The sequence below is a fragment of the Oenanthe melanoleuca genome, chromosome 4 (genome assembly GCF_029582105.1).
Source record: "Oenanthe melanoleuca isolate GR-GAL-2019-014 chromosome 4, OMel1.0, whole genome shotgun sequence".
Classification (NCBI taxonomy): Eukaryota; Metazoa; Chordata; class Aves; order Passeriformes; family Muscicapidae; genus Oenanthe; species Oenanthe melanoleuca.
In genome coordinates, this window is record NC_079337.1 from 54583364 (window position 1) to 54601866 (window position 18503).

Sequence of the window (18503 nt, forward strand, 5' to 3'; positions counted from 1 at the left end):
TAATTCTTTCTGTACAGTAATTACATCTATATTATACATGTTCATAGAACAATTACAAATTACAAGCATTCTACTTGTGTAATTATGCTGCACTTCAAGTTTTTCTGTCTCAAAGCCACTCAGAATTTTCTGGGAGAGGAAGGTGGTGGTACCACAGAGGCCCCTGTGGACAGTTTTCAGGGCAGTGCTGTGTTGTTATCACCTAAGATACCTTCCTAGCCTGGGTTTGTTTGCTGCCTATCCATGTATTGGCTATTGCACCATCTTTCTGGAGTTGTGGCCCAGGGTACAGTCTGAGTGAAAGCACCAGTAGATTTAGAAAAACAGTTAAGAGGGTAGTATAAAATAGGAACTTCTTCTGTTTTATTAAGTCTCTTTTATGCTAAAATTGTAACAATTCTCTAGACTCATTATAATTTTCCACCTATCTCTTAAAATTTTTAAAATAAATGTAAAAATAATTTAAGTAGTGAAAAAAAGAGTGGCTCATGGTGTCTTGAAGAACACAGGTTAGTAGGGCTGAGTGCAGAGGCACCCTCACAAATTTCTGCTCCACTCATAATCCCAGTAACCTTGTAGAGCCAAACCTAGAGATGGTAGAGGCCATTGTATCCATTCTTAATGGTATATTCCATATTTTCTCAAAAATATTCACTCCTCAGGACCCAGGAACTGGTCAAATCCATGTCAAAATTATGGTACTTCCTAAGAAAGTAACTTTTCCATCTATCACTTTTACTGATCTCAGGTAGACTTAACAATTAACACACTTATGAAGAAAATGAATCTGTCAGATTAGTATTTTCCAGGTTATCTAAAAGCACTATTACCCTTAATCTATTTACTTCCTGAAGCTTCAGGGAAACATTCATCAAGCAGCTAATAATTTTTTCTTCATAGACTAATAGCATCCCATATACTTTACATTTCTTACTTCTTTGCCTTGTGGTATTGGATTTCTGTTTTAAAAACAGAAATGTTTTAAAATGTTTTAAAAACATTTCACACACACTTAGCCTTTGCTGCCCCTTAACATTAGCCTCACAGATGATGTTTTCTTTTTCAATGCTGTATAACATCATCGAACATATATGTCCCTTTCAATATGCTCTAGATAATTCTGTGAAAGTAAATGCCAAACACACATTCTTTCTGTTTTGAAATAACCTTATAGTTTCAAAGATTTGTGATAAACATGTTGTCTTTCTAAATAAAGAAGACATTTGGTTTGATGAAATATTTTACCTTAGTTTGCTAAAATACCCCAAAGTGCAAATGTTTTAAAAACTGAGAAACAGCATATATTCACTGAAGATATCAGTCTGTTTTGAGAATAATGATATTTATAGCTTTTTTTTTTCACAGACGTGTTAGTTGCTGGTATTGTAGACCGACATATTTACTCAGGTTTATAAATAAATCATCTATCCAAAACAAAGGCTGAAGAGCCAAGAAACTGTTCCTGTCACAACAGTTGACTTGATAGTTTCGTGTAGATTTGTTAGTACATGATATCTTCTGCTGTAACATTCACTTCTTCTGTTTTAGTTTTAATTTTGGGGAAATTAATCCCACTAATGGCTATTAGCAGCAAATTCACTGCATGTGCTGTGGCACTTGCCACACAAATCCAAAAACAGTCTTCAAAGCGTTCTTCTAAGATAACGAACCGAAAGACATTTTCCCGAAAATTGGCAATTCTTTCTGTGAGGCGATGGAGTTTCACAGCAGCCATGAAGCTGGTGACTGCAAGTACTACAAATCCACCTGCAACAAAATGAAATAAGTATTCACCATTATCAAATCAAAACAAGACAGATATTTTGGTCTGCTTCAAAAGACTTATTGAATACATCAGTGAGCACTATATAGGGTAGGGGTAGACAAAGGAATGGCTTAAACACCTTCAGAATACTTAGGCTTTATTGTATAGGCAAACATACTTTCATCCATGGCATAAAGCCTAAAGGCTGGTATTCTTAGTTCCTATTAAATGTTGACTAGACAAAAAAAAAGCCAAGATGCCACCTGGAAGTTCTGTTTTGATAGGTGTGAATTCACCACCAACTTCATTGTTTTCACAAGTATTTAAATGAAAGAGGTATTTAGTAAGGCAAAAGAAGAAACTTGTATCATTTCCTATGAATGTGACTAGAGAAAAACACTGGAAAATTACTTTACCTGCAAGGAAGTTCCAAAGACATGCTCCTGCTGGACCGTTAATAGCCCGGTAAGGAACTTTTATTGCGTTAAGAATGCAGAATCCAAAACTGACCAGAGAAAAGAAAATGGCCACACAGAGGAACATTATGATCATCACATGCAGGCCTGTATTCAACTTTTTCACCATGTGTGGGAAAACTGTCAAGAAAAAATAAAGTGTCTATTCAGTGTATAGGTTTTCTTGATGATGGTAAATGTCACACTGTGCTGGTGCTTCAAATTCAACTTATATTTAAGGAAGACTACTTTTTATAGAGATGTGGAATTCAGCTAGTTGCACACATCTCAGTTCCTGATGCTTTATTTTTCAGTTCATCAGACAAACCAGGGATATCCTGCTACAGGAATAATCCTTTACACAGGATCTGTGAATAAGGATTCAGGTTTAAGTCTTGTTTATTTATCTAGCAGTGTTAATGGCTGCTGTATTGTCTGCTGCATACTTTCCTGTCTCTTTTTCACCTCTGTTCTTGGTACCAAACTCCTGGTTTTGAACTTCTCATTCCTCATGCTTTTAATCTCATCCATTTAAGGTCTGATAGTTTCTTTGTTCCCTTGCTGCCTAAAATAGTATCACCTTTTTTCTGTGTTTATTTTCTCATGTTATTCTTCTTTTTTTTTTTTCTAATCCTCTCTTTACTGCTGGCTCCAGTGAGATCTGCCTTGATTTCATACATCCTAATCCCACAGGTTTGCCCTTTAAGATTCCCTTCTTGGTTTCTCATCTAGTGTTTATGGCCCCTTTATGCTTTTCTGGGCATCTGGCAGTGTTTTAGCTGCAGATGTAGGAAGCTTGTAAAGTATTGCAGTCAGGTAGGCTTTAGGTGAAGCACTCCCATGTTTTGCTATAAGCACAAGCTCTCCCTCAGCAGCCTGTTGCTCACTTCTCTCTAGAGAACAGTAATTTTCTTGGTTCTGTCTTCACAGACACAATTCCTTTGCTGGAGGGCCAGATTGGCCAGCAGCAGGAAATGTACACCTGAGTGTTTAGTTTATCCTGCAGCCCTCTAGTAACAGAATCAGAAGAAATCTGAGTAGGGAATTGTAGGTGACATGTTGACTGACACGAGAGAGAGAGAGGCTGATTGAGAGGAACCCTAAAATACAAAGTGATCAAGATGAGACCTTCAGCTAGCTTAGCACTGCACACTCATACAAGTTTTGAAGAACTCACTGCCTAATTACCAAGAAGTTCCTACAAAGAAGGTATACTATGTTATAAACAAATAAATAAATTCCTACCTGTGCTGCATAACTAACAAAAACCCCAAAGTCCAAACAAGCCACCTAAAAAGTAGGCAGCAATAGTTGGTAGATGTCACCATGAACTTTGGGCATATAATTTGATCATGATATGACAGAATTATAGCAGATTATGTAGAAAAATAAATCATACTGTACAAAATCTTACACTGTAGAAAAAAATCCCATACAAAAGTGATGTGTTTCAACAGATCTACCCTTTCAGTAGCTCATTCTGGGGTTGTAGTTGGGCCTGGTGCACAGAAGAGCTGCAGAAAACTCTGACAACAAGAAATGAGGGGAGTAAATGAGAATCAGAAGTATATATGAGAAATGGGAATCAAAAAACTAGGTTGCTTTCTGACTGGAAAATTACTAGCAGTGTAACAACAAAGCACATGGAATTATGCCTCCTTACAAACCATAGAGATTTTAGGGTAGTTGTAAGGATTATGTGGTCTCTTTTCTGAGTCTTGCAGCCAAGTCCCAATGACCTGCCCAGTGAGTCTGGCTTAGTACACAGAAATAAGAATCCATGAGAAGGATATTGCCATGGAGACTTCTGATACAATCCTGCTATGCAGAGGCAAAATGCCTGGATTCCCCAGCTGGTTCTTAGGGCTTGACTCAATTGTCAAAACAGAAGCATCTTGTGCCAACTTAGGTGCCTGATGACCATCATAATAACCCCATGGGTCTAACATGCACGCTGCATTACAGATGGGACACTTCCAGAAGCTGCAGCTGGAGGCCAGATGATACATCCTGAGGGGTACAAAAGAGCAGTGAACACCTATTATGGCAATTGAGTCACACTGTCACTCTCTCAGCTAAAAGAGAATGTGCCACCCATAAGTATACTCTAGTGAATGTTAATAGAGTGAAAAGGGATATACCAATTACAGTAAATTATTGCCATTTGAAATTCTGAAGTGTCAGAGGTACTGCAATACTGCACCCCATGATGTGTTAGCTTTGTCTTGATCTATGGTACCAGTGAAGTCCATTTATATTATCACATTCCCCATGCAGTCTCACAGTTCTTGCTCCCCAGAAATTTCAGAATGCTTGGAGATTAAGGGGGACATTCAACCACAAAAAAAGTCAAGTCAAACCCAGAACCCCCAGTCCTGCTCAACACTGTGCAAAAGTAACAGCTTTGTGTACTGTTGCTTGAAACCAGTACTGCCAAAATATCAAACTCAACAGAGATTAAAATATTTAAAATGGAAAATTTCTGGAACACTTGTTGACCAAAATACACATTTGTGCCTACTGCACTTAATGTTTTACAGTTCTAGCAGAGAATTATTACTAGCTTCAGTGAGAGCTCTGTTTGTCTAAGGAGTGCCGGCTCACATCCTCCAATTGCAAATCGATGTACTCCAGAATGACTGTGGAACATTATCCCTTCCTCTCAGATTGCACAGTAAAAACATCATTAAGTTCATTAAACAGTCCAGAAAGTTGCACAGAGTTTTAAAGGAGATTGGCTATTTTTTTTTTCATTCTCTCTGCCAGAATGGGGTGGAAAAACTGGGACTGGATGAGCATGACTGCTATGTCCATGTCATGAAGTTGCAGTCAGAGCTTGAGCAATAATTTGGTTACTGTAAAAGTGACCAGTCCAAATTCATCCAGTTTAACAACTGGTCATGCTGATCTAAGTTGAGGTTGCTCTGGCTCTTTTCTCCATTCCCTCTGAATTCACATCTGCCTTCAGGTTTTTATAGAAGTTCTTGTGCAGATGTGTAGTCACACATGATCCTATGGGAAAACAAGTATTTATTTTTGTAGGTTAATTTTTTGGCCAGTTTAACTTCTGAACTACCTCACCTCAACTACCAGAGGCATTGCAAAGGATGGGCCAGGCAGAGGGTGAAACTGCATCTTGTGAAGCTTCATCTTGTATTAGTTTAAGTTTCATTGAATCTGTACACTGAACTAAAAATCTTCAATGAAAATTACCATTTTCACTACAGAACAGGATGTGTGAAATTTGTAAGTCATCCAGTGTACAGCTCAGTGCTTTCAAGACCAAGAAAATCTTTTAAGTTAGCTTGAAAAAAAAGTTAAAAATTAAATAAAAAGTTAAAAAGTTAAATAATTTAAGTTAAATTTAGAAGAGTTTCTATGTTTGTTAAGAGTTCTGCAATCTTTTGACTCCCAACTCAATAGAAAAGAAGGTAAGAGTTTCTTCAATATGTTAATAAAGTTAGTGATATGTGCTATGGTAGACATTTGCATTAGGACAGCCAGAGAAATATAGAAATGTGTCCAGCTAAATAAATCTCTGCTTCTTAAAGGGAAAAAAAACCCTCATAAGACTTCAAGAGAGAAGGGAGGGATAGAGGCAGAGAGATGGCAGAGCTAAACCTGGCATAGGAAAAAGTCAGTCAAGGGGAAAGTATGATGTACAGGGTCATCTCCAAATGACTTTCACCCCCTTCACAAGGCTGAAAGGAAACTCTCCATTTAGCCCTAGGGATTGTTTTCCCCAACTTGATTCCAGGATTACAGAATATAGCTGTAGCAAAAAGCATTCCTGAAATTATAGAAATTTTATATTCACACTCAAAACATCAAACCATAAGACTGTATATTTAATAATAGTAATTTGCATTCTACAAGTTCTGTAAACAAACAGAATAAAGTGCTAAATTTGAGATAGACTTTAGATTAAATATTCAACCAAAATTGTACTTACTTGTGAATTTGGAACGCCGCCCACCCAAGCCACACTGGCGTATTTTGCCACCCCGAAAGAGTCCGTAGTAAATTTCTCCAATGAACTTGACCAGCTCTGGATCTGTGGCATTGACCAAATCAGCTCCTGTTTTGCAAAGGATCTTTCCAGTCATCCACTTTGGGGTCCCCATTGCAACAACAATCAAGATAAAAGACACAAAACTTATTAGAGAAGCCAAGGCAAATAATGTCTTTTTAAAGCAGCCAGGCATCCTAGTGCTTTCAAGGGATCATCTGCAAGCTCTCTCTGCAGTAGTCAGACGTATTTCCCATTTTTCATTATGCTCTGAAATCCACAGCCAAATACCAGGCATTTCAAAATACTTCTTTTTGTATTTTGAAGGTCCAGCAATTAATCTGTATGGTTAAAAATCAAGGGAAATACACATTTTGCTGCAACAGCATGAAATGGTTGCAAGTAATGGCTTCATTATATTGTAGTGCGGTGATGCTTCTTTCTGCAGCAGGTAATCCTATCTCTAGGGCCTGTCTAATATTTCCTCAGGGGTTCAATTGTTTAACTACTCAAATGACATCAAGTTTTTTACTGCAACCTCATGTGAAGAAAATTTGGAGAAGAATCCAGTTTCTTAGATTTTTTAAAAAAGTGAGTAAATATCTGTGTGCAAGGGACAGCATAATTTGGCTGAAGGATTCTGCTGTCGCTTCAGCCGCGCTGAGCTTCCCGGCGCTTGCTCCCACCCAGCCTGTAAATGTCACTGCAGGCAGAGTTATCAGAGGGACAGAAATGATGGGTCTGGAACCTTCTGGATGACAGCGGGGCGCACGAAGCCCCTCGCAGCCGGCGTGGCCCGGCCAGCCGTGCATAGCCCGGGGCACTCGTGAGGGGTAACTCAAGCGACAGGTGCGATCATGAGCCCTAAAGAAAACCGCCCAGCATTTCTACGGTTATTGCTACCCGAGCCCTGGGGGGACCTTCAGAACCACTGATTAATTCATTAACTAACAGCAGCAGGAGCCTTGGAGCGCCGCCCGGCCCGGCCCCTCGCCCCGCCCACGGCGGGCCCTGCCGCCCCTCGCCCGCCCCGCGGGGAGGCCCGTCCGCGCCGGGGAGAGCAGCGCCGGGGCACGGGCATGGCGGCGGGCAAGGTGCTGGTGTACGGCGGCAGAGGGGCGCTGGGCTCCCAGTGCGTGCGGTACTTCAAGGCCAAGAACTGGGTAAGCGCTGGGCTGGGAGGTGGCGGGACGGGGAGCCCCGCGGGGGAGCGGCCGTGCCCCGCCGGGCCGGCCGGGCGCCTCAGGCCGCGGGCCGCTAACGGGCCCTTGCTCTCGCCGCGGCAGTGGGTGGCCAGCATCGACCTGGCGGAGAACGCGGACGCCAGCGCCAACGTGGTGGTGAGAGCGACCGACTCCTTCCCCGAGCAGGCCGAGCAGGTGGGTCGGCGGCGGGCGCGGTGAGGCGGTGGAGCGGGGCACCAGCCACCTTCCCCCGGGTGTGCGCATCCCTTCGGCCGAGCCGTGCACGGAGCTGCCCCAGGTGTGCGCATCCCTTCGGCCGAGCCGTGCACGGAGGTGCCCTCGGGTGTGCGCATCCCTTCGGCCGACCGATGCACGGAGCTTCCCCAGGTGTGCGCATCCCTTCGGCCGAACGATGCACGGAGCTGCCCCCGGGTGTGCGCATCCCTTCGGCCGAACGATGCACGGAGCTGCCCCCGGGTGCGTGCATCCCTTCGGCCGAGCGATGCACGGAGCTGCCCCCGGGTGTGCACATCCCTTCGGCCGAGCGATGCACGAAGCGGCCCTCGGGTGTGCGCATCCCTTCGGCCGAGCCGTGCACGGAGCTGCCCCAGGTGTGCGCATCCCTTCGGCCGAGCCGTGCACGGAGGTGCCCTCGGGTGTGCGCATCCCTTCGGCCGACCGATGCACGGAGCTTCCCCAGGTGTGCGCATCCCTTCGGCCGAACGATGCACGGAGCTGCCCCCGGGTGTGCGCATCCCTTCGGCCGAACGATGCACGGAGCTGCCCCCGGGTGCGTGCATCCCTTCGGCCGAGCGATGCACGGAGCTGCCCCCGGGTGTGCACATCCCTTCGGCCGAGCGATGCACGAAGCGGCCCTCGGGTGTGCGCATCCCTTCGGCCAAGCCGTGCACGGAGCTGCCCCCGGGTGTGCGCATCCCTTCGGCCGAGCGATGCACGGAGCTTCCCCAGGTGTGCGCATCCCTTCGGCCGAGCGATGCACGGAGCTGCCCCCGGGTGTGTGCATCCCTTCGGCCGAACGATGCACGGAGCTGCCCCCGGGTGTGTGCATCCCTTCGGCCGAACGATGCACGGAGCTGCCCCCGGGTGCGTGCATCCCTTCGGCCGAGCGATGCACGGAGCTGCCCCCGGGTGTGCGCATCCCTTCGGCCGAGCGATGCACGAAGCGGCCCTCGGGTGTGCGCATCCCTTCGGCCAAGCCGTGCACGGAGCTGCCCCCGGGTGTGCGCATCCCTTCGGCCGAGCGATGCACGGAGCTTCCCCGAGTTTGTGCATCGCTTTCGCTGCTGCCCGCAGTGAGCAGGGGCTGCAGGGATGGGTCCGGCTCCGTGCAGGAAGCAGGAGCGCGGTTGGTGGCGGTCGTGCAGCCGTACCGCGGACCTCAAGATCCTCCAGCTTCTGCTCGTCGCTTCTTTTTAATTTGTTGCAATTCCTTTGAACTGAATACACAGAAAAAGCTTGATCCGGGCTATTGGAGGCTCAGCACATAAGGCAGTTTTACTTTGTTTTTGTCTTGACTTTTAAAAGTCACAGACTGAACCAGGTGAGTTGTAATGAAGATGGGTAAGGACATCTTAAAATGCAACACTTCTTTCAAAAACCCTAACTTATAAATGTGTTATGTATAAGTAGATGTCATGCTCAAAGCATATGATCCTAAGCCCCAAAGGATCCCTAGGGGAATGCACTGTTTTCCACAAAGGTGAATGTGGGAGAATCTAAGCCAGCCTAAGAAAATATTTTGCTTTATTCTCAATAGAAAGGATTAATTTTTTTACATTTAAAGTTGCGAATCAATTTCTGTTACCAATATCCTGAGTATCTAGCCAATATGGGTTTTTTATATCCATGCAAGTCCTATAGCTTTGGAAGAGTAACACAGAATGTTCACAGTACAGTTTTCAACATGATTTTGCAAAAGCTATTGGTTCTTCTTCCCTTGTTGGGAGATGGGATTGTTTGCTACTTACTTTGACAGAGAAAATTTGTAGCCAGCAAATTCATTACCAGCTGTGAGGTCTTATATTTGAAAGAGAACAACTTATAGATATCTAAAAGCTCAAATTTAGTGGCCAGACTCAAACTGATGGTTGTGGTCTAGACAGCAGCAATAAGGAGGCTAATCTTTAGTTGTTTTTCTTGCACTGTCATCAAAAGTGACATCAGTAGTGCTGGTCAGACCTGGAGTTTCATTTCCCATCTTAAACAACACCATACTTGAAGAGAACCTGTCAAAAGCAAGTCAGTAATAATTTTTGCTGACAGAAGACGTAAGGGTCGGGTGTTTCAGCCCTGATTATCACTTATTTCCAGTGACATCACACTCTGTGGCTTTCACTTAGTCTGACTTTTATCTATAGTTATTCTTCAACTTAGAGTTCATTAATCTAAATACCAATTTTCTATAGCTGTTTAAATTGCTGTGTCCTGTGTTACTCAAATACATAAGTAGAAAAAAGTAGCTTTAAGGCATTTGTGGTGTTTATTTCTTTACCTTACTAGTATGTTCTTGTTCTATGTGTTGAAGGTGACAGCAGAAGTTGGAAAACTTCTTGGTGAAGAAAAGGTGGATGCGATCCTGTGTGTAGCAGGAGGATGGGCTGGAGGCAGTGCCAAAGCCAAGTGTAAGCCTTTGGTACAGACATGCTTGTGAAAACATGAATGGTATCTGAGAGAAGTCCTTAAAAGTCTTTCTTCCTGAGTCCAGAAGAGGACAAAAGCATAGAAGTACAAAGTAGTTTAGTCACAGAGCTTCTTAGTGCTTCTCTGAATTTTTGCTTTCTGTTGAGTTTGCACAGCATTTAGTTTCTTCAGTCATGTTTGTTAATGCAGTAATTTTTATCAAAAAGTTTTGATGCTTTTGATGCTGTCTGAAGGAGCTCAGCATTGTTATCTATGAGCTGACTTTTGCTGAGATTACCTGTCAGGCAATTTACAAAAGACACACTGATGTTGTTTCCTAAGTAATTGCTTTATGCATAAAACTTTGATACTGGAAGGCACTGCCTAATCATGCTACAGAAAAAAACCCCTTTAGATTAAAAAAAGGCTTTAAAACATGTAGTATTCATAATTAAATTTATACTTTGCCCACTACTGTCTATATACAAGAAGAAAAGTAGCCTTATTTTCTGTCTGAAGTAAATCTGGTAAAATGTGTCCCTTTCTACCCCCTTCTGGTTTGGATGTTACAGGCTCAAAGAGAAAAAGAGATGCAAAAGACAAATGAATATTTTACAATGTGGAGGTAAAAAATGGTAGAAAGCATGTTTTCATAATGCTGTTGCACTCTGTGTAACTGAGGAAATCAGAGTTTAAAGTCTTCCTTTGGCTAATTTCACTGATTCTCTTCCTAATCAGCTTTATATAAAAACTGTGATCTGATGTGGAAGCAGAGTGTTTGGACATCGACTATTTCCAGCCACCTTGCCACAAAACATCTGAAAGAAGGGGGCCTCTTGACTCTGACAGGAGCCCAGGCTGCTTTATCTGGGACCCCAGGTAAAATGCTGTGCATGGCAGCTGCAGGGACACCTGCAGTAGTTAGAGATGGTTTTTTACCTGAGCATTCCTGTTTGTGGAACAATAGCTTCACACCCCAGTTTCTCGACATGTAGCACAAATGGAACCCTGCTGCTGAAATGTGTAAGTAAGTAGCCAGGTAGCAATATTGAATCTCTTGAAGCTGTAGTGAAAGCACATAGTCAGTATTTAAACAGTATTTGACATGCATTGGTGAAATGCACTTGGCTAGTATATGATACAGAAAAATGGTTTGGAAGATAATGAAGACTAGGAGCACACAGCAATGTAAGTACCATGCTTAGACAAAGTTAAATTGCCTATTTGTATTCTGAAAGACAGAGTCCTTGATTGACCAATTTTTCTGTTGGTGATGACTCAGCTGATTCTGATAACTATGCTTGTCCTGTTCGTGTTCTGATTCCAATCTACCTTTGCTTCAGAAATAGATAAGCTTGTTGACTGTTGGCTTTGTTCTCAGCTAGCTATTTAATATGAACTTTATTGGATTTTTTAATCTCTCTCCTCAACCATGTTGGCCTGCATGGAGGAAGAAATCTGGGAGCAATTTAAAATTAAAAAAGAAAGACACTGACGCACAAGCCCACAGGCAGCAAGAGGAAAGTTTGAGACAAATACTCCTTCCCAAGCTTTTATTAGTGTCATTTCAACAGTCTTTTAAAAACACAAATACTAAGACTTCAAAACATTTACAATTTATGAATATTCTTGAAAGCTTTGCCTTAAACTGTTTGGATAAAAATATTCTATATATTTTCTAGTTAATGAATAATCTTTTGTGTTCATAGTGGCATCTGCTATAGTCAAAGATAAAAGATTTATTTTTGAGAATAATCAGAATAATTTACAGTGATCTGCTGCCTGACTATACACAAATGAAAAAACAAATGAATTCTGGCAAACTTTCACAGTTTTTGTTTGGGTGGTCTTGGGAGGTAGGGACCACAACACAGGAATCAAAGTGATGAGCCTTCCTGTTTTGAACTAGCTGGTTTCAGCTAGTCTGGATTTTTCTAAAAGTCACAGCAGTGCTTTGGGCAAACACATGCAACTTATTAACATCAGGAAGAATTGGGAAAGCGTTGTTGCTCAACTTTTGCAAATATGCCTTATTAGCCTTGTTATGACTGGCTGTGCTGGAAGAAATGGTCTTTTTCTTGTTGTTAACGAGGTTTTTCTTCTCCTATGAGAATATCTTGCCTCATATAATGCAAACTGAATAACACTGAAAATTACATGAACAGTGACAGAAGCAGTGCAAATGTGATGTCTGAGAAATGTATTAGGCATAAAAGGGTTTCTAAGAAAATTTAGAATGTTTGGTTTAGGCAGGACAAGATAAGAATATGATATGATATACCTGTGAATATTTTTACCATAACAATAAGTTAGCTAGTGCTGTCCATGATTTCTCCTAATAAAAATGGATGTTATATAATACATCTAATTACATTATAGAAGTATTTCTATTATATTCAAAATTCTTCTTTAGGAACATTGGAAAGGGGCTGAATACTGTATAGATTAGTAGGAAGAAGGACATTCAGTTGAAGTAGACAAAATACATTCATGTTCTCTTCGGTACTTTATCTGTGTCTGGACTTCTTGACAGATACATGCCTTGAGACATCTGAGACCTCTAGCGCACAGATTGTCCAGGTCTTGTTCCTAAGCAGTGTGCCTTATGCTCTGGTTCCTGCTGTTCTTACACTGCTAAATGCTGGCTGCCTAGAAAACATCATTTTTTAGGAAAAAGCTTGCTTTCCCTGCACATTATTTTTTAATTTTCTACCATGAGAGTTGGTCTTTTTTTGTAGCTTTCTCCACAGAGCCTGTCAGACCTGACATGCTGACCAAGTGAATTCCAGATTTGAGAGGGAAGTGAGCTGTATCTGTTTGGGTCCAAACTCACAAATACCTTAGTTATATAATGACAATTAATAGAAGAGTACCTTATTAAAGTCTGTGAGCATCTTACTCTGTTAAATTTGTAAACTTGGCCCTGTAGGTCTCATCCTCCAGAGTGCATTTGGATACATTGAGTAAACATGCTTGGCTTGGTAAGCTGCTTATTTCTGTAGTGCTAAGTTAACTGAGTTCTGTGATAGCTTCTGGATGTCTACTAAAGCCTTTTTATTAATATTATATTTTTTCTTTTTATATGTATACTTTAATATGTTTTAAAAGTCTGATTCTTTTCTGGCTATGGTAAGTGATCTTAATAGACATCAGAGAGTCTTTGTCATGTTACTGCTGATATTGAGGACTGTTCTGATTTGCTCTAATTTGCCTGTTTTTAATTTTTAGGGATGATTGCCTATGGCATGGCCAAAGGAGCAGTGCATCAGCTTTGTCACAGTTTGGCTGGTGCCAGCAGTGGGCTGCCACCTGGTTCTGCTGCAGTTGCCATTTTGCCGTAAGTGGTTGCTTAGTTGTCTCTGCTTGTGTTGTTTAATTTAATTACTGCTGTAACCTAGAGCCTCACAAACATGTTTGCAGTGTCCTATTCACTGCACACAAACAGCCTCTCAGACCTACTCACAGAGAAAGGATGCATCTTGACTGGATGAACAAAGTTATGCAAGTTACCCTAAAAATGATTATGTTATTTTCTTTGCCTTTGCAAAACAGTAGTGGATGTTAGGATTAAAATTTGATTTACTTTTAACCAGTTTAACTGAAGCCATGCATTAATGTGTAGTTTCTTTATTTCAGTATAGACAGAACTGTAAAAATGAGATTAACTGTTCAGCAAAGTTTTAGACTTAGCTCTGTGATAATAGTAAGGCAAAGGATTACTTGACAGGTTTTCACTTGATCAAAGATGCTTCTTCATAATGTTCTGCACACCTGTGCTTTGAATGGTAAAATTAGGTTACTTTGAGGGTCTGTAAATCAAAGAAGTTTAGCTTGTATTTACCTGCTTTCATTTTTGTCAGGAAAGCTAGTAAAAAGTGGATGGTCTAGTAGGTCTTCACTATGTTTAATTTTGTCAGTCTGTTGCAAAAATTGAAAGTATTTTCCTTGCAAGGTCTATGTCTCATTCAGGACCCAAAATGTAAGACTAAAGAGTTCTGTAAAGAAATTTGGTACTCTACCTGAATTCTCTACTTTTGATTTCCTCTTAACACTCTTAACACACTTTTTCAGGTCAGACAGGAATGGCATTAAATGTGTTTGGCTATTTGACACCACTATCTAGAGAGTTTTATAGGCAGGCAGATGCCAAGATCACTGGATTCTTGTGCGTGCTGCCTTCTATAGTTCTCATGCAAAACTTAAATGAATTTTTGAGAGGGTAAATACACCTTGGATTGTCAACAGCATTTCAGTGAGGGAGTTCTTGAAAGTTAACCCTTTCATGTCATTGTATGTAGTGTAAATATGTATTGTCAAAGTCAAAACTTGCTGTGTTTATGCAGTCAGTCTCTCAAAAGCATGGATGTAGTGCATGTGTGCTGTGCAGTACATGTGAACAAGCTTATTGCTGCCATTCCCCATCTGCATGAAGTGGGAAGGGAGCTGCAAGCTCCAATGGGCAGTTCCTCAGCTAGCCAGGAAACTGGGGAGTTCTTAGTTGAAGCCTTGGACATACATTGAAACTAATGAGTGTGTTCTGTTAACACACAGGCAGGATGCAAGGGAAATACACAGCATGTGGTATAAAAGTCAAGCACATATTACAGCAGTGAATTGAAGCAGGTGGTGCTCATCAGAAATATGATATATAAATAAAAGGCTTGCTTATCTTTTTTAATCACAGGGTTACCTTAGATACACCAGCCAACAGGAAATCAATGCCTGATGCAGATTTCAGCTCCTGGACGCCCTTAGAATTCATTGCAGAGTGAGTACCTGTGGGAAAAATAAACAGTTCCTCACTGTCCCTCTTGCTGCTGCATTTCCCTGCCTGTTCTTTTTAAATAGCTGTCTTGGATTAGGGTGGATTTTTTTCCTTCATCATCATATTGTGTATCTTTCTAAACCACATTGGGTTTAATTGCACAGGCTTCCTAACTGGAGAAAATAAGCCTAAGTCCATCAACTTCAGGTTCTCTACATGAGTTATTCCAGCCTTAAGCAGCTGGAAGCTGGAGAATTTCCTAAAACCTGTAGAAAAATTAAATTGCAGAGAGCAGAGCAGGAGACACCTGGCTTAAAGATAAACTGCAAATAAGCATGTCAGCTTGGGTAGGATTCTTTTTCTTCTAAGCATATTTTACTTCCCAGTTTATGGGATGTTAGTTCAGTTCTCTCAACTGGCAACATTTCTGTTCTTGTTTAGAAAACTTTAGTAAAGAGGTTTTTTTACTATCCACAAAAACTTGTCCTGAATGATACTACAAAATGCTGAAATTTCAACTATAGCTTCTGTAATGGCAGGCTGAGATTATCTGCCTTACTGTTCTCATTCCTCAGGGTTAGAGAAGGTACAGCATGAGTATTGCCTTCTGCCATGTGATGGGGAGTAGCAGAGTTTCTGCTGGGGGTGAACTCTTACACATTTTAAAAGTCTTTTGGAACTGACAGTGGAATTGAATTAATTGCTAATTGTTCAGAGAGTAGTTTAATTCTGATATCAGATTCCTGTTTTTGTAAATTTATTTAGGGTGGATGCCAGAGATGGAAATGGTTTTAGTTGCAGCTGTTTAGTTTAAGCCTCTGCAGTTGTCTGATGAGGCTTTTTAACACAGGCCCCATCAATTGAGTTTAGCTGGTCTGAAAATGTTCCGAAAAAGATCCTTAATTTACTGTGCTCCAGGGACAGCTTAGCTAGATGTTGCAGTGTTGCAAATTCATTTTTTAGGTTTGACTTTTAAGTACTTTATCCTTACAGAAGAATTCAGTTGATTGGTTTGTTTTGTTTCTAATTCCCTGAAGTTTAACCCCAGTGCTCTGAAAACTGAAAATCTCACTCTGCAATATCAGCATCTGTTGCCAACATTTGCATCTTGGGAAGGACTCAGGAAATCCTTCTTATAAGGAGATATGTACATATATATTATATATATTATATCCTTATATCTTATGTTTTTTTGTATTGGTAGGGATGAAGGACCTGTAAAATACACTTCACTTTCTCTACTTGATTTTGAGGAAGATTTTATGTTGTGTTTTGATAAGGAGTCTCCTGGTCTGCGACCTAGAATGTGTCCATCTTACTCAGCACTATTTTAAATGTCTTAAGACTTTTTTTCCTCTCACTGAGACCAGTTTCACAGTTAAATAACAAAATGTTTAATTGCCTGTTGTTAGAGTAATGGGTTTAGCAACTCTGTCCTAGCCATAAAACTGTATTTCTTTTGTATATGTGGTATAAAGGCAAGTAGCTTCTCCTTCACCTTTTCTGATTTTTTTTAACTGGGGAAAATCCTAGACACTCTGACATTTTGAGTCCCTGGCCTTTTCCTCTGAGATATTTTGGAAATCATGTGTGCTCTAAAGCCCCCTGGATTTCTCTGGGCCCTCTGTCTTATTCTGAGGGTCTGAATCCAGTGATCACATCACAAATATATCACTAGAGAAAGCAGTAGGAAAAGAAGGAAAAGTAATAGGCTTGCATTTTATTCTTCCTGTCAATACACCTGATAGTAGTTGTAATTTTTTTGTTTTCCCTCACCCTGTTTTATCCATTTGTTTTTAAACAGAACCTTTTATAACTGGATAACAGGAAAGGATCGACCAAGCTCTGGCAGTCTAATCCAGGTGATAACTACAGGTGGGAAGACTGAACTAGTTTCAGCAGCACATCTTTGATGTCAGTCACTTAAAATGATGAAACTTCAGCAAAGGAGAAGCTGTGGAAAATCCGTCCACCAGTATAATTTGAATGGTCTTCTGTATCCATTGTTTGTAGTTATTCCATTAATGGAAGCAGATTTCAAGTAATATTTCTGTGCTGTCAGTTGTGAGCTATCAGCATTTGTTTACCAAATAATACCAACCTGTCTCTAAATGAAAGTTGCAGTCTTTAAAGTCTGTAGATGTCCTAATTCTGAGCATTATATGGCAACTTACCTGTTTTCTGTGAAATGGGAAATGTGCTTAACTATGTCATGTGATTGCATACATAATGGTTGGATTTTTTTCTCTGTCAGTAAGTGTTTCTGGCAACTTACTGTGACTCTTCCAGTATTCTGTCTTCTTCTGTCTGAGAATGTAACCCCACTCTTGCATATTATGTCGGCTGTAGCCATAGGGAACACAGCAGTCGTGTATCATGTCCTAGTCATGTAACACTTTTCTTGTGAATGTTCCACTTGCGTTAATGGAGCTGAATAGAGATTGCTCACTTGAGAAGGAATTCCTAATTTGCCTTACTGTTCATAAGATGCTCTCAGGCCTACAGTTGTAGGATAAAACAGTCATTCTGTCAAATGAATAGTATGTCTTTCTCTTGATGGTTCTTGATTTTTTTCAAAAAGTAAAGTGCCGAAAAGTAGTAGAAAAAAGCATACATGCACTTGAAAATGGAATTTTTTGTGCTAAATAAATATATATTGTTTATGTACTGGGCTGTCTCCATTACTGTAATGCAAGTATCTTGATAAGATTTTAAAGGGATTAATTGAACATACTTTTCAGTGGTAAAGGACTTTAATTTTTTTTTTCATATTTAATTCTGATCATGATGCATGAAATACATTTCTGTGTGTGCCAAAGATCTACCAGCCATGTGTAGAGGCAAGCCTTCATCTGGGGCAAATGTTTTCTTAAGTCCAGCCATGTTACATGGAAATACAGTTCAGATAAAGAGTGCAAACATTACCTGTTCTGAGCATAGACTTAAAGGAATCAGTTCTGTTGGGTTTTTGGGAACATCTTGAAAGCCATTAAACATACAGAGTTGTGTGTGTGTTCTTCCTCTGCCCTTTTCTGTCTTTAATAACTTCAGGGTTGTGTTGGGGAAGGATTTACTGCCATGAGTCAGGAAATCTTTCCCCTCTTCCCACTGGAAAAGCTCACATGTGCCCATGTTAATTTTAACATAGAGTGGTTGCCTGTTTTGCTATGACTTGTCTTTAGGAGTTTGTTTGTTTGTTTGTTTGTTTCTGGATGCAAAGGTAGAGGGGCATTTTTCTGTCCTGTCAAACAAGTCCAGAACTGTCAATTTGTAAATATGCTTTTGATTTTAAGTGAAAAGCTTGCAATGATGCTGCTGCACCAGCAATTTCTACAGGTTCAGAGTACAGTCAGAAACTGCAAGGGACTGGTAGGGAATGAACCTGTAGAGTGCTGCTCAATTATTCTAGAAAAGGGGGTAGATATCATACTACAAGCTAACATGATTTGATGGCTTCTCCTTGCCAAGCCAGCTAAAGCAGTGAATAGTATTAAAGCATAGTTGTGAATGCAAGACTTCTGGATTAACTTTCATCAGTTTGCAGGTATGAGCAGAAAGATACAAAAATGACATTATTGAAGCTGAAGCGTGAGAATAGAGGTGAATGTATGACAATGAGCCACGTGTCTATCAAGCTTGCTGCTAAAGGTGAGAGATTTAAATTGAGGAGTTTGATGTTAAAGAG

At 41.0% G+C, this 18503-nt stretch overlaps 3 protein-coding genes across 3 annotated transcripts; 2 read left to right on the plus strand and 1 right to left on the minus strand.

Moving 5' to 3' along the window:
- Nucleotides 1-491: 491 nt before the first annotated feature.
- Nucleotides 492-7104, minus strand: CLRN2 (clarin 2). Its single transcript, XM_056489652.1, has 3 exons — nucleotides 6173-7104; nucleotides 2182-2361; nucleotides 492-1767 (listed from the first exon to the last, which is right to left on the minus strand). The coding sequence occupies exons 1-3, from the start codon at nucleotides 6423-6425 to the stop codon at nucleotides 1502-1504; spliced, it is 699 nt and encodes a 232-aa protein (XP_056345627.1). The 5' UTR covers nucleotides 6426-7104; the 3' UTR covers nucleotides 492-1501.
- A 136-nt stretch (nucleotides 7105-7240) lies between these two features.
- Nucleotides 7241-17485, plus strand: QDPR (quinoid dihydropteridine reductase). Its single transcript, XM_056489030.1, has 7 exons — nucleotides 7241-7392; nucleotides 7516-7608; nucleotides 9959-10055; nucleotides 10792-10932; nucleotides 13282-13390; nucleotides 14738-14821; nucleotides 16623-17485. Exons 1-7 carry the CDS (start codon nucleotides 7309-7311, stop codon nucleotides 16729-16731), a joined length of 717 nt encoding a protein of 238 aa, XP_056345005.1. The 5' UTR covers nucleotides 7241-7308; the 3' UTR covers nucleotides 16732-17485.
- Nucleotides 7661-9922, plus strand: LOC130251978 (uncharacterized). Its single transcript, XM_056489028.1, has 2 exons — nucleotides 7661-7746; nucleotides 7792-9922. Exon 2 carries the CDS (start codon nucleotides 7826-7828, stop codon nucleotides 8867-8869), a length of 1044 nt encoding a protein of 347 aa, XP_056345003.1. The 5' UTR covers nucleotides 7661-7746; nucleotides 7792-7825; the 3' UTR covers nucleotides 8870-9922.
- Nucleotides 17486-18503: the final 1018 nt, after the last annotated feature.

Coding starts and splice junctions, on each gene's coding strand:
- CLRN2 (XM_056489652.1), bottom strand. CDS start 6,425: ATGCCTGGCTGCTTTAAAAAGACATTATTTGCCTTGGCTTCTCTAATA. Junction 2,362..6,172: donor GCGGCGTTCCAAATTCACAA/GTAAGTACAATT, acceptor TTTTCTTGACAG/TTTTCCCACACATGGTGAAA. Junction 1,768..2,181: donor TCTTTGGAACTTCCTTGCAG/GTAAAGTAATTT, acceptor ATTTTGTTGCAG/GTGGATTTGTAGTACTTGCA.
- QDPR (XM_056489030.1), top strand. CDS start 7,309: ATGGCGGCGGGCAAGGTGCTGGTGTACGGCGGCAGAGGGGCGCTGGGC. Junction 7,609..9,958: donor TCCCCGAGCAGGCCGAGCAG/GTGGGTCGGCGG, acceptor TATGTGTTGAAG/GTGACAGCAGAAGTTGGAAA. Junction 14,822..16,622: donor CCCTTAGAATTCATTGCAGA/GTGAGTACCTGT, acceptor GTTTTTAAACAG/AACCTTTTATAACTGGATAA.
- LOC130251978 (XM_056489028.1), top strand. CDS start 7,826: ATGCACGGAGCTGCCCCCGGGTGTGCGCATCCCTTCGGCCGAACGATG.